We start from the raw sequence: 15,392 nt of genomic DNA, 5'->3' as shown, positions 1-15,392 counted from the left end.
AAGACCATGCATGAATTTCAAATTTTTTTTTTCCAAAACAAGTATCTTTTAATTCTATCTTTCACAAACTTTTCATTTGAGAGGCAGAGAGTGCAGTTCCATTTTCTGGATAATTATCCAAATGTCTACAAAGGCTAAGGCCAAGTCCAGGAGACAGGAAGCCATCCAGGTCTCCCAAGTAGGTGACAGGAACACCCAATAACTTGGGCCATCACCATTGTATCCCAGGGTCAGCATTAGCAGGAAGCTGGCATCTAGAGCCAGAGCTGGGAATCAAACCCCAGACACTTCAATTTGGTATGTGAACATCTTACCCATGAGGCTAAATGCATGCCCCTACAAAAACTTTTTGAAGAATCCTTGTACATCTATTGGAAAATGCTTTCAGAAGTCATCTCATTAGTTCTCAGGGAAGTGCAAATCAAAATCACTTTATACCCTTTAGGATAGCTAAAATTAGAAAAGACAAATAATAGCTTATGCTGGCAAGGAAATTGATGGAGAAATCACAATCCTTCCATTGCTGGTAGGAATGTAAAATGGTAGTTTTTATGGACAATCTGGAGTTACTCAAAGGTTACTCAGAGGCATCTAACCAAGTAATGTCACCCCTTGGTATACATCCAAGAGAAATGAAAACACAGGCCCAGACAAAAACTTGTACATTATCTACAGCAGTGGCATTCATAATAGCCAAAAGGTACAAACAATACAAATGCCCAGCAGCTGATGAGTGGACAAATGTTTTCTGCCCATACAATGGACATTATTTAACAATAAAAATGAATGAAGTACTGAGGCATGATAAAACTAGGAACATTTGGGGCTGGTGCTGTGGTGTAACGGGTTAAGGCCACCTCCTGCAGTGCCAGCATCACATATAGGTGCCAGTTCAAGACCTAGCTGCTCCACTTTGAGCCAGCTCTCTGCTATGGCCTGGGAAAGTAGTAGAGGATGGCCCAAGTCCTTGGTCCCCTGCACCCAAGTGGGAGACCTGGAAGAAGCTCCTGGCTCCTGGCTTCAAATCTGAGCAGTTCCAGCTGTTGTAGCCAGTTGGGGAGTGAACCAGTGGATGGAAGACTTCTCTCTCTCTGCCTCTCCTTCTCTCTCTGTGTAACTCTGACTTTCAAATAAATAAATCTTAAAAAAACAAACAAACAAAAAAAAAAAACTAGGAACCTTAAAAACATGCTACTTGGGCCAGCGCCGCGGCTCACTAGGCTAATCCTCCGCCTAGCGGCGCCGGCACACCGGGTTCTAGTCCCGGTCGGGGCGCCGGATTCTGTCCCGGTTGCCCCTCTTCCAGGCCAGCCCTCTGCTGTGGCCAGGGAGTGCAGTGGAGGATGGCCCAGGTGCTTGGGCCCTGCACCCCATGGGAGACCAGGATAAGCACCTGGCTCCTGGCTCCTGCCATCGGATCAGCGCGGTGCGCCGGCCGCAGCGTGCCGGCCGCGGCGGCCATTGGAGGGTGAACCAATGGCAAAAGGAAGACCTTTCTCTCTGTCTCTCTCTCTCTCACTGTCCACTCTGCCTGTCAAAAAAAAAAAAAAAAAAAAAAAAACATGCTACTTGGTGAAAGATGCAGGCCACAAAAAGGAGCACACTGAATGATTGTATTTAAAGGACTTATCCTAAATAGGCAAATCTAGACAGAAACTATACATTTATTTTTAGATACTCCTAGATTCAGAGTGTTAATTGGCACAGGGTTTCTTTTTTGGGTGATGGCTGCACAACTCCTAAATACCCAAAACCCTAGAATTGTATATCAAATTGATCCGTTTATATGGTATGTGGATTATTTCAATGAAATTTTGAGTTATTTTTAATGATCAAGAACCACTTCGGCAGAGAAGGGAAGAAGATGTTTTCAAGCAAAGACACATTTGCACAAATATCCACGGGACCCAAGTGACAGGAATCCAGTTAGCAGAATAGACTAGTGGAAGAAAACGTTAGCTATATTAAGTATTGGATGTGGAAGCCCTCAAATGACAAGCAAAGATGTTCTGTGTTTTCCTGTCAATGGAGGGGGATGCATGGATGCCACAGTACCTCTGCAACATTTCCTCGCCAAACAAACAGGACAGTTTACTTTCCAAATCAAATTACAGAGAGCTGTGAGTAGGATCGAATGGTCTTTCTGAAATGGGGGACTTAGTAAAACAATCTCCCTACTAACAACTACGTTCCCAATAGTAGTTTCAGGTTTGTTTATTTTCCCTTTACACAGCTGCCCACATTCTTAACCACACTTTACTCATATGGATAAACACTCAAGAACCCTTTGCTTTGAGTATGGCACTCCGAAAATAGCGAAGACAAAGTGAGCAAGAGAAAGAGATTTGCTCTCTATCTTCCCTTTCTTTGCTGCCCCCAGTACTAACCCAAACTATATTGACTTCATTTTCTTTTACCTCCTCTAAGAAACACCAACGGTCATAAATATCATAGCTGTCCCCTAGACTCTGGCTGACATTTCATGCAAAATTCATTTCAAAGAACATCCACCTTTCAGTGATTTATAGCCAAGTGTTAAGGTTTTCGGAAAGCAAAAGATTTGAAATACAACCAAACAAAGACCTCACCTTGTCAGTCACTGTGTGCTCTTTTTCCGGTGGGTGGTGGTGCATTGGAGACTTATTGTTCTGAAATTAGAAACAGAGCAGAACAAAATCTCTGTGTTCTTGTGGAAGGGATTTCACGGTCATTGTCTGAAAGATAGACAGGAAAATGCCTGCCCACCCTGCCATCAACCCGACAGATGAATATTTCAGTGTGTCCGGGGGAACACCATCTCTGATGGGGACCCCGATTTTAACAAGACACAACTACGGGAAACTAAGTGGAAATTTGCCCAGAGTCAAGGTGGAAGAGCAGGGCTGAAAAATAGAGACAGAGCCTGGAAACTAAAATCCAGGGACTAGGTCTTGCTAGTTTGCCTTCTAACCAGCCTCCCTAAACCATAGCCCTCACTTATAGAAAGGAAATCATCAGACTAATCCTATCTTGTGCTGCAGATCATTTAGAAAGAAGTGGAGGTGCCGGCGCCATGGTGCAGTAGGTTAATCCTATGCCTGCAGCACCAGCATCCCATATGGGTGCCAGTTCTAGTCCTGGTTGTTCCTCTTCCAGTCTAGCTCTCTGTTATGTTCTGGGAAAGCAGTGGAAGATGGCCCAAGTCCTTGGGCCCCTGCACCCACGTGGGAGACCAAGAAGAAGCACCTGGCTCCTGGCTTCGCATCGGCACAGCTGTGACCATTGCAGCCATTTGGGGAGTAAGCCAGTGGATGGAAGACCTCTTTCTCTGTTGCTCCCTCTCACTGTCTGTAACTCTGCCTCTCAAATAAAATAAATAAAATCTTTAAATATATATATATATATAAATAAATAAGTAGAAAAAGGCCTTTCCATACTACCCAGAGAGGAGTCCATACAAGGCTCTTCTTGGTTCCTGGCATAACTTACAGGGAAGCTGTCACAATGTCCAGAGCCCTTGATGTCCTGCAAATGAAGAAGGAGCATGCCCTCAAATTCCTTCCATAAAACAAAAAAAAAAAAAAGGTCTGCACCTTAATGTTTATTGCAGCTCAATTCACAATAGCTAAGACCTGGAATCAACCTAAATGCCCATCAACAGTAGACGGGATAAACAAATTATGGGACATGTACTCTATAGAATACTATACAGCATTAAAAAACAATGAAATCCGGTCATTTGCAACAAAATGGAGGAATCTGGAAAACATCATGCTGAGTGAAATAAGCCAGTCCCAAAGGGACAAATATCATATGTTCTCCCTGATCGGTGCTAAACTGATCTTCTGTATATAAAGAGAACTGAAATGAATCTTGATGTGAATGGAAGGGGAGAGGGAGCGGGAAAGGGGAGGGTTGGGGGTGAGAGGGAAGTTATGGAGGTGGGAGCCACTGTAACCCATAAGCTGTACTTTGGAAATGTATATTCATTAAATAAAAGTTAAAAAAAATTCCTTCCATAGAAACCCACCTAGGCGGCACCAATGCAGACTTGCAAATGGAAAGGGCATTTATGAAAAGAAGAGTGTTGGTAGCATCGACACTATAAACCTGAAGAAGACCTGGTGCCACCGCTACCACTAAAAACCCTGCTGATGTCAGTGTCTCATTCCCCAGGAACACTGGCCACAGTGGCTGAGCGGAAGTTTGCTGCTGCCACTGGAGCTACTCCTATTGCTGGTCACTTCATGCCTGGGACCTTCACTAAGCAGATCCAGGCAGCTTTCTAGGAACAACATCGACTGGTGGTTACTAACCCAGGGCTGACCACCAGGCCCTCACAGAGCCATCTTCTGTGAACTTGCCTACCACTGCTCTGTGAAACACGGAGTCCTCTGGGCTATGTGGAAATTGCCATCCCATGCAATTACCAGAGAGCCTACTCAGTGAGTCTGATGTGGTGGCTGCTGGCCCAGGAGGCTCTCTCCATGTGTGGTGCCACCTCCCACAAACACCCATGGGAGGTCACTGAGCTCTACTTCTACTGAAGAGACTGAAAAAGACAAGCAGGCTGCTGCTGAGAAAACTATGACCAAGGAGGGATTTCAGGGTTCATGCAGTGCCCCAGATCCTGAGTTTACTGCTGCTCAACCTGAAGTTGCAGAGGGGTCTGAAGGCATGCAGGGGCCCTCTGTGCCTATTCAGCAGTTCCCCCATTGAAGGCCAGGGCATTCAGTCCTCTGCTGACGCCTGGGCTGCAGTTCCCACTGCTCAGGCCACTGAATGGGTAGGAACAGCCACCTCCCAGTCATAAGCCACCCTTCACAGTCTCTAAAGCAAAATGGAAACAGGGTTGATGGAAAGTAAACACGGACATCTAATTTTAAAAAAGAAGAGGGCCAGCACTGTGGTGCAGTGGGTTAAACCTTTGCCTGCAGTGCTGGCATTCCATATGGGCACTGGTTTGGGCCCCAGCTGCTCCTCTTCCAATCCAGCTCTCTGCTGATGGCCTGGGAAAGCAGTGGAGGATGGCCCAATTGCTTGGGCTCCTGCACCCATATGGGTGACCCAAAAGAAGTTCTGGGCTCCTGGCTTTGAATCAGCCCAGCTCCAGCTGTTGCAGTCATTTTGGAGTGAACTAGAGGATGGAAAACCTCTCTCTCTGTTTCTCCCTGTCTCTTCCTAAAAAATAAAAAAAAAAGTAAAAAAGACATAACATCCAAAAATGTATACAAAGAGGCTATGTCACATAAGGAAACACTGAGGTGTACTAAACACATACTTCAAGAGCAGTCTGGGAGTAATGGGAAGAATTATATTTTCACACAAACAGACAACACCCACTCTCTCAGCCCCTAAGGAACCATAAGAGCTTACTGAAGACATTCAGAAACCTGTATGAATGTGCTCTCGTATAACCTTCATAACCTTGACTGTCACTTTAAACACTTAGCCATTTAAAAAGCACTTGAACACCTGTGATACAGAGATGCCATTTCATTTCCCTACTAGAAAAACAAGAAAATTTAAATAAATCACTTCAATGTACCTCCAGCAATAGCCCAGCTGCCTCTGTCCCTGTCTTGCCATTAGGTTTAATGTATCCCTGTCTGGTAGGGATTCATCCAGAAAATTCATCCAGAAAAATCACAACACATAGGAGACATTCTCTGGAACAAGGAGAACGTGGGAAGAGCTGTAGGAAGAAAGGAAGCAACTGACTTTTGCTGTAGCTCAGTGTGTCCCATGCCCCTTCCAGCCCCACATCTCTCTCCATACCAGCGTCTATCCCAGGCATATTTACAACAGAAAGACTGTTGTGCTGTGGTTCTCTGGGTGAGGTCCCAAACCAGGAACAACAGCATCCCCTTGGAACTTGTCAGAGGTGTAAATGCTCAGCCCTACCCAAGGCCTTTGAAATCATAAACTGTGAGTGGGCCTCAGAAATGCCTGGTTTCCCAGTCCTTTCCAATCCACACTCCAGTTTGGGAACCACGGCTATCATGAAAGATCATCACACCTGTCTACAATGTTCTTTCTAGAAAGCAAACATATCACAGCTAGCACTGCAGCACAGAGGGTTAAGCCACTGCCTGCATCATCAGCATCCCATATCTGAGTGCCGGTTCTAGTCTCAACCTCTCCACTTCCGATCCAGCTCCCTGCTAATGTACCTGTGAAAACACCAGAAGATGGCCCCAGTGCTCGGGCCCCTGCCACACATGTGGGAGACTTGGATACAGTTCCTGGCTCCTGGTTTCAGTCAGGCCCAGACCTGGCTGTTACAGCCATTAGGACAGTGAACCAGCAGACAGAACGAAGATCTCTCTCTCTGTCTGCCTCTCCCCCCCTCCTTCCCTCCCTCGCCCTCTGCCACCCCCTCTTTCTCTCAGTCTGCCTTTAAAATAAATACATCTAATTTTTTTTTAATTTGCACATACCAGGATACCTCAAGAAGTTCATGGAAAATGGACTTAGAAGATAAGCTTATTTTTAGAAAAAAGTTTTTGAAATCTATGCATGTTTTCATAATATACATTTGTCATGAACTGCTTCAAGATCATTCTTATGCATGTATTTCACATTTTTTGCATGAAAATTATCTTTTAATTCCATTTTTCCATGAACTCTTTGATGTGCCCTTGTAATTCAGTTTGCCACCCTAGGATCATGGAAAGTCAATTTCATTTGGGAAACTGTTTGCATTTGTAAAGCAGTTAAAACCTACCCAGGAATCTAAAGCTATTCAGGTTATACATGGTTTTGAGGGAGTTTTTTTTCTCCTGCTTTTATAATTTGACCACTGCCTATACTGGTACTACACAGAGACAACAGAATCCCCCATTGGAAGGAAATGAGCTGACATCACATGCCCTCTCACTAAGCAGAGGCACTAAAGAGTCCCTTCGGGTCTGGCTACTTCAACATCTACCCAAGACATCAGCCTGGGAAGGAAAGAGAAGAGGGCTCATATTTCGGAGAGCCTGTTCCATTCACAGGCGTCACCTAGTGGGCACTGCTGAGAGGGAAGGATCCTGGAGGCGGTCACCACAGACACTGCTGCAACCACATAGACCTTGTTTTGCATCAGAGCATCAAGGAGCAGAAAGGAGAGGCCACACTAGCCACAGAGGGAGGCTGGGGCTCTCATCAAATGGTGCTAAGCTGCTCAGAACTGAACTGGGAAGATGAAATAGTACCTTTAAAACCAACGGCAAAAGGAAGACCTTTCTCTCTGTCTCTCTCTCTCACTGTCCACTCTGCTTGTCAAAAAAAAAAGAAAAAAAGGAACATACTTCAAATACCAAATTTAAAAAGAAGTTCATCACATCCCGGCTTTTGGGTTGCAGGAGCAAGAATTACCAAAATAAAGACAAGCATCTCTTGTCTTGCTGTAGCCAAGTGATGCAGTCCTGGCTTTGTATCAGCATGTGTCCTTAAAGCCCACCAGATCGAGCTTTCCGCTTTGTTCTTAATGTTTTAGGATGCTATGATTCCCCAGGGTATCCTGATGTGGGTATTAATCTGCAACTCCTGAATCCGTGTGACCCCTGAACCGTGGACTCCACCTGCAGCTTTCCTCTTTGGGTCTGTGGTTGGCTCCAGCTGCCGCCAGGACCTCTCCTCCATGATTCATCAGCGCCATAAAGTGGGCTTTATGGCACCCTTCAGACTCAACTCCAGTCCTGAGAGAGAGGGCAGAACATGCTTTGGTGATACAGTGATGTTTAATGTGAAACTCCGGGGCAACCCTCCCAGGGTAGAGAGGAGACTTCTACACAGGAGGATGTGTGCCTGTTGAGTCAGGATGTTTTCCTATGTGTGCTGCTGCTTCTGTCACTGTCGCTCCCCCTCTTCGTGGAGGAACGACACAGGACCCTGCGCTGTTCTTTCGTCTGCTCGGCCCTCCCCGGGTTTGCTGCTGGTTCTTCCCGGGTTGGCTACCGACCCTTCCACCTCCGTGGAAGGGCGGTTCCCCCTAGCCATTTTCCCCACTTCCACGGGGGAGCGGCATACCGCCGGCCGGCTCTCCCGGGGGCTGCACAGGTGTTCCTTCAGATAGATGTTCTTGGTGCATGTTGTCTCTCTCCTCCTTTATAGTCCTCTTCCACCAATCCCAACTCTGCTACCCACACGCCGAGTACGCTGCCCTCCTCCAATCAGGAGCAGGTCCTGCTGTTTATTGGTTGAACTGGAGGCAGCTGTGTAGAAGCTGTTTCTCCCTTCTCAGCGCCATATTGTGGGAGAGCAGATGCATAGAATAAGTCTTAATTCCAGTAACTTAGTCTAGTCCGAGTTGCTCCCCACATGTCACCAAGCACAGTCATGTGGAAAACAAAGGGAACGTCTTATAGAACCAAATTTAATTCCCAGGGCTGCAGAAGTTCACTCTCCCTCCTGCAAATTTACATGTTAGAATGAAAGTGTGTTGGCACATTCATGGTCCAAGATCTCTGCGAGTGAGATCCCAGTGGAAAGAACGGGCCATCAAAGAAGAAGGTACCTTTCTCTGAAGGGAGAACTTCCACTTTGACTATGACCTTAAATAAGGTCAGAATTGGCGAACTCAAAAGGTTTCCATAGTTTTGGCAACTCATGACAAGAGCCTAGGGAGATTACTGACGTCATAAACAAGAGTGTCAATTGTCAGTCAACAACAGGAGTCACTGTGCACTTACTCCCCATGTAGGATCTCTGTCTTTAATGTGTTGTACATTGTGAATTAATGCTATAACTAGTACTCAAACAGCACTTTACACTTTGTGTTTCTGTGTTGGTGCAAACTGTTGAAATCTTTATGCTAAACTGATAATTGAAAATGAATCTTGATGTGAATGGAATGGGAGAGGGAGCAGGAGATGGGAGGGTTGCAGGTGGAAGGGAAGTTATGGGGGGAGGGAAGCCACTGTAATCCAAAAGCTATACATTGGAAATTTATATTTATTAAATAAAAGTTTAAAAAAAGAACGTTTTTAATATTCAAAGGGAAAGTAATTAAAAAAAAACTTTCCTAGAAAAGTGGTTGAATTTTAGCAGTCTAAAACATTAGAGTTATAAGAACCCATTATTGGAAGCGCAAAACACAAGAGCATACAGAAGTGTTTTTCTATAACACCAAAGAGAAACAACAATCTGCAAAAACCCTCAGAGGACTTTCAATCAACTACATCTAGTTTCTGGTTATTTTTGAATTACGGAGTTACAGGTGACTATTATTTTCTCCTTTGCATGCAATTTATTTTCCAACTGTTAAGCTAATTGTGTGTACTACAGTCATAACAAAACAGAGCCAGAAAAGAATAAGACTGGAATAAACATTGGGATTGTTTTCATCCAAGTATTTTTCTATCAATTCAATTTCAATTTGGCAAGAAAAGAATGAGTTCCCAGTAACACTTGTGCTTTGTCAAATCTGCTCTCATCCACAGTCTTAGTAATGTCAATACATACTGCTTTGTAAATTACCCATTGCTTTCATATATGTCCTCTTGTCGGAATATCACACACAAAAAATATTTTTTAAAAAGCTTAGAACTCTAAGTTCCCTCCACTAGGAAGTTTCAAATCTTTAAGGTCAGATGATCATTCCAACCATTTTCAACGTCTAAATCTGAACCATTTTGTCTATTATGACAACTAAAAGGCTTTACTGTTCTTGGCTGCCTAGCTTGTACAGCAGACCTACCACCTTACCACTGCTAAACCAAGTGTGCTCCTACGACCAACAATATCAACATCAAGGGTCAAGTGCAGGATTCCCCCAGGTGGTTTTTGTGAATCTTTGAAGATCAATGACTTGGACCCCTGGGATGAAAACCATCAAAACATTAGAATTTATCTCATTCATCTTTATGTTTTCTCACCCCTTACACCCTTTGGTACTAATTCAGTGTATTAGCTCTTCATTTTTACTGTAACAAATGACCACATGCCTAGTATTTAAATGAAAACAAATGGTCATAGATCCAACATGGGTTTCATTGGCCTAAAATCAGTGTTGTATTCCTTCTGGAGGCTGTATAGGAAAATATATTCCCTTCCCCATTTAGCTTCTAAAAGCCACCTGCAATCCCCAGGCATAGCCTCTCTATGCAATTTCAAAGCCAATAGCACAGCATTTTCAACTCAAATCTCCACCTCCTTCTCTCCTCCTCCCCTCCTCCCCAGCTTCCTCTCTGTATTTCTTTCTACCTACCTCTTCAACATCTCAGGACCCTTGTAATTACTATGGGCCAAAATAAATAATCCAAAATAATCCCCCATCTCAAAATCATGAATTTAATCACATCCTCCAAGTCCCTTTTGCCAAGTCAGACAGAATATTCCCAGGTTCCTGGGATCTGGATATGGATTCTTTTGGGGTGTTGGGGGGTTGTCTATATTTTTATCTATGACACTCAGTAAATGTTCGCAGAATTCAGTTTAAAAGACTTATCTATGGTAGCTTATTTCTCCCCACACCCCTACCTTCTCGGGAATGTTATTTCCCTTCTAGGCACTCAGTGCTTCTCCCATCAGTATCTCCTTTTCTATTTTCCTGTCTGGACCACAGCACCCATGGCTGGCACGCTTCTCCTACCTGACATTCTCACATTTTAGCTCTATGTAGCACGACTGTTGTTCTCAGCTCTGATTTCCTCCCACTCTTGTGTCCTCTGGCCAGACCTGACCATCTGCTTTCCTGTCCTCCTTCCAGTCCTTCTTCCCCATAGAGCCTCTCTGCCTGAGGCACACGGCCTGCCACCATCCTGTGGGCCCAAATACCACCCTTACCCCTTTCAAATCTTCCTGAATATCCACTTTTTCAAAAACACTGTTAACATTTACTTCCTGTAATGATATGATTTCATTCTCCACTCTCCTTCAAGCTCACAAAAAATTTAAAGAGAAATCACCAATAAATATATTATTTGATATTTACAAAGTACATTTCTAAGGAAAAACAACACATGTGCCCAACTTCATTAGTGCCTCAAGTTCATGGGAAGTGGACTGAGAGGATGAGAAAATCATAAATCCTAGCTGAGAACACATACTAAAGAAAATTTTTGGCCGGCACCGCGGCTCACTAGGCTAATCTTCCGCCTTGCGGCGCCGGCACACCAGGTTCTAGTCCTGGTCGGGGTGCCGGATTCTGTCCCGGTTGCCCCTCTTCCAGGCCAGCTCTCTGCTGTGGCCAGGGAGTGCAGTGGAGGATGGCCCAAGTGCTTGGACCCTGCACCCCATGGGAGACCAGGATAAGTACCTGGCTCCTGCCATCGGATCAGCGCGGTGCACCGGCCACAGCACACCAGCCGCGGCAGCCATTGGAGGGTGACCAACGGCAAAGGAAGACCTTTCTCTCTGTCTCTCTCTCTCACACTGTCCACTCTGCCTGTCAAAAATAAATAAATAAATAAATAAAAAGAAAATTTTCCATACAGTGACAACATAGACAAGGCTGGGATTTTGCCTGAGAAATTAAAAGCATGCCCTGTTTTCTACTTGAAGAGCCCACAATGTGATGACTGGCTACAAAAACTCAGGGAATAAAACTCAAAAGAGATACAAAGGGGAAAGGAACCGCTATCCTCTCACCTACAAATAGGGCCAAGCCATCTCTCAGGGTGACTCAGGAAAGCAAATGCACTAATATGAATGAAAGTGTTCTGAAATTTCAATCTGCCACAAACACTAAAATACTGATGGCAGCAGCCACACACATACACAAAGTGCTCAAATGTAAAATAAGAATGAGAGAACTCAGACTGGCAGCTTTTCCCATGCTGGTCTCACTAGGTGCAGGAAAAATTAAAAATCTAGGATAGACTGCAAGCGTATTCCATCTTTCTAACATAATCTTAATTTTGTTTGGGTTAGCAAGGTTCTCAAACAACATTTTTTAGCCAATCTTAAACTACGAATGGTCAAGAAACAGCTTAGGACATTTAGGCATAAGAAGAAAACTGCTAAGAATTTCTGGGAAAGCTTTGCCTCCCTAATACAGATGCTGACCTTTCCTCCTGGTCATTTTCTCTTCATATCTTCAAGGAAAGCAGATGTAATGGCTGGACCTGCAGCACCCACGTTACACACACATGAAAGGGACAAGAAAATCACAGACCTCAGTATTGAAACCTTCAAGCCCCTGAACCATTAACTTTCTGCCTTTAAGATTATTGTTCCATGAGAAAAAAAAAAAAAAAAGACCTTACATGTTTAAGTAGATGTTACTATGCCTGTTCATTGGGCTTTCTCTTCCTCATAGCCAAACAGAATTCCTTACTGAGGCCTCAAAGAGGAGGCAGAATTGATTCTCGGGAAATTTGCACCTTAGTTTTTTAACACTTTCCCAGCTTCATTCCCAAAGCCCGTATCTTTCTTGAAATTCTCTCCTTGCTGGCTCACTTCTCAGAATGCTCAAGTCCCAGAGATTTTAGTGCAGTCCTGAGAAGTGCTGCTCTGGATTCCACTGCCTTTTTCAGAGGACCTTTCTATTCTTGCATGATGAAATCAATTTACGGCATTTCATGGTGCTTAAAAATTGCATGAAATTATTTCACTTATATTACCTGACTCCTAAAACAAGCCTGTAGATCCATGGTTTTCATAGTGTGGTCCCTGGGCTCACATCATCTGCAGACATGCAACTCTCATGGCCCACCCACAATCCAGTGAATCAGAAATTGAGAGTAGATGCCGCAATCTGTTCAACAAGCTCTGCAGGTGATTCAGATGTGCACTGAAGTTTGATAACCACTGCTATATCATATTATGCACATGTTTTCAGATAAAGAAACTGAAGCACTGTGGATTCTATTGACTGATCAACAGCTTCATAGTAATATGTCAGAGAGAGGCCCCTGACCTCAAGCTCAGGGCTCTTTCTACCACACACAGATGCTTCCCATACAGATGTATCTGTTGGCTGCCTTTTTCAAGAGAGCAATTATTTTCAGAAAAAAATATATATTATTATGCACTAATACTCTAGTGTATTGATAACTGATAATATTTCTGTTTTCTTCTCAAATAAATTTGCATTTAAAAGAAACACTCTCAACCAATAAGATATCACCTGACACCCATTAGGACAGACAGAAAGAAAGGAAGGAAAAGAAGAAGACAGGCAGACAGGCAGGAAGGAAGGCAGGGAGGGAGGGAGGCAGGGAGGCAGGGAGGGAGGGGAAGGGAAGGGAGAAAGGAAGGAAGGAATGTAGGCTTGGAGGGAGGAAGAAAGGAAGAGAGAGAGAGAGAAAGAGAAAAAGCAAAAAGTTGGTGAGAATGAGAAGAATTTCGAATCCTTATGTATGTCTGGTGATAGAAACATGAAATATTATAACCACCATAGCAAGTGGTATGGTAGTTCCTCAAAAAATTAAACACTAAGAGTTGGCGCAGAGGGTAAGTACCATTGAGATGCTCACAATCAATATCAGAATGCCTGGTTCAAGTCTCATCTTTTCTTCCAACCTAGCTTCCTGCTAATGTGCACCCTAGAAAGCAGATGATGGCTCAAGTATTTGGGTCTCTGCCACCCACATGGGAAAACTGGATTGAGTTCCAGGACCCTGGCTTTAGCCTATCCTGGCCCTGGCTGTTGCAGGCATTTGCATAGTAAACCAGTAGACAGAAGATCTCTCAGTAGGACTCTGTCTATCTCTCACTTGCTATTGCTTTCTCTGAAATGAAAATAAATTAATCTAAAAATGTTTAATTAAAACACTTGAATTATCATATTATCAAGCAATTTCACTCAGGGTACATGCCCAAAAGAATTAAAAATAGAAACATAAATGGATATTTATGCAGCAATGTTTAGTGACACTCACAAGAGGCCAAAGATGGACATAAACCAAATGTCCATTGATGGATGAATAAAGAAATTATGGTATATTCATACAATGGAATACCATTTAGCTTTTAAAACATGCTATAATATAGATGAATATTGAGGACATTATGCCAGGGGAAATAAAACAGTAACAAAAGAATAAATATTATTACACATATGAGAGGACCTAAATCCACTGTCACAGAAAGTAGAAAGTAGAAAGACAGTCGTCATTGTCTGGCGAAAGGGATATCAGAGTTATTGTTTAATGGGTAGAATTTCAATTTTGCAACATGAAAAGTTCTGGAGATGGATTATAGTGATGGTAGCACAACAATGTGAAATGTACTTAATGCTACTGAATTATACAATTAAAATGGTTAAGGTAATAAATGTCATATTCTGTGTATCTTATCATAATTTATTTTTTTTAATATGAAAGGGAGAGACAGAGAAGGCAAGCACTACTATCTACTTACTCACTTGCCAAATGCCAGCATTGTTAAGAACAGGGTTGGGCCAAAGCCAATAGCTAGACAATCATTTCAGTTCTCCCTTAAGGGTGGCAGGGACCCAGTTACTTGAGCTATCACTGATGTCTCCCAGGATCTGCATTTTCAGGAACCTGGTGTAAGATGCAGGCATGCTGGCCGGCGCTGTGGCTCACTAGGCTAATACTCCGCCTGCAGCACTGGCACCCCGGGTTCTAGTCCCAGTTGGGGCACCGGATTCTTTCCAGGTTGCTCTTCTTTCAGTCCAGCTCTCTGCTGTGGCCGGGAAGGCAGTGGAGATGGCCCAAGTCCTTGGGCCCTGCACCCGCATGGGAGACCAGAAGAAAGCACCTGGCTTCTGGCTTCAGATTGGCACAGCGCGCTGGCTGTAGCGGCCATTTATGGGGTGAACCAATGGAAGGAAGACCTTTCTGTCTCTCTCTCTCTCTCACTGTCTAACTCTGCCTGTCAAAAAATAAATAAATAAAATTTAAAAAGATGCAGGCATGCTAACTAGTGTCTTAATCACTGGGCCAACCACCTGCCCCATCACAATTTTTAAATGTGTGTCAAACAATAATTAAAAATATATATATATAACTCAACTTGTGAAATCTCTATTCATATCTGATAGGAAAAACATTAGAGATAATACAATCAGGATAACTTTGGTGCCACTTAAAAAATATCCCAAAAGTTACTCAGAACTCTGTACAGAACTTTGGAGCACAGTTAGAGAGTAAATACAGACTAAGAGTTATTTTCAGTCTCTGAAGGTGCAGGGTGTCATAGAGGGCTGATTTCATAAAGAATATTAATATAAATATACCATGCTGGAAATAGAGCTGCAAGAATCTTGGCAAAATTGAAATGGTTAAGCTTGGCATATCCCATTTTGAGCAAGGAAAAAAACAAAACCCTATAATCACCAATAAATACCTCCTTTCCCTATAATAGCATCACTAAACCTACAAACAAGAGAAGTTAGTTAAACCAACAACTTTTCTTCCAATGACTTAATCTTGGTACAAATATGCCCTTCAGTAGTTCTAACCCATTCTTATGGAGAAACAGAGACATATGAATCAAATGTTAACTGTCAAAATCCA

The 15,392-nt window shown here is 43.4% G+C and overlaps 1 protein-coding gene across 4 annotated transcripts in view; it reads right to left on the bottom strand.

Moving 5' to 3' along the window:
* The window catches only part of DMRT2 (doublesex and mab-3 related transcription factor 2), a 204,562-nt gene that overhangs the window by 108,193 nt on the left and 80,977 nt on the right, over positions 1-15,392 (bottom strand). For 2 of the 4 annotated variants that reach the window (XR_011379712.1, XM_070051283.1), the window contains exons 6-7: positions 3,469-3,504; positions 2,589-2,648 (exon numbers count right to left, since the gene is read on the bottom strand). Coding sequence is in view for 1 of the 4 variants with exons in the window: in XM_070051283.1 (XP_069907384.1) it covers positions 2,589-2,648; positions 3,469-3,504 (96 nt within the window). In the remaining 3 variants the exon portion in view is untranslated. Of the gene's footprint in view, positions 1-2,588; positions 2,649-3,468; positions 3,505-12,013; positions 12,033-15,392 lie in introns of those variants that run through there. The other 2 variants (XR_007924194.2, XR_011379714.1) reach the window with 2 other exon arrangements.

The sequence above is a fragment of the Oryctolagus cuniculus genome, chromosome 1 (assembly GCF_964237555.1).
Source record: "Oryctolagus cuniculus chromosome 1, mOryCun1.1, whole genome shotgun sequence".
Lineage (NCBI taxonomy): Eukaryota > Metazoa > Chordata > Mammalia > Lagomorpha > Leporidae > Oryctolagus > Oryctolagus cuniculus.
This window is presented reverse-complemented; position numbering and strand designations above follow the sequence as displayed.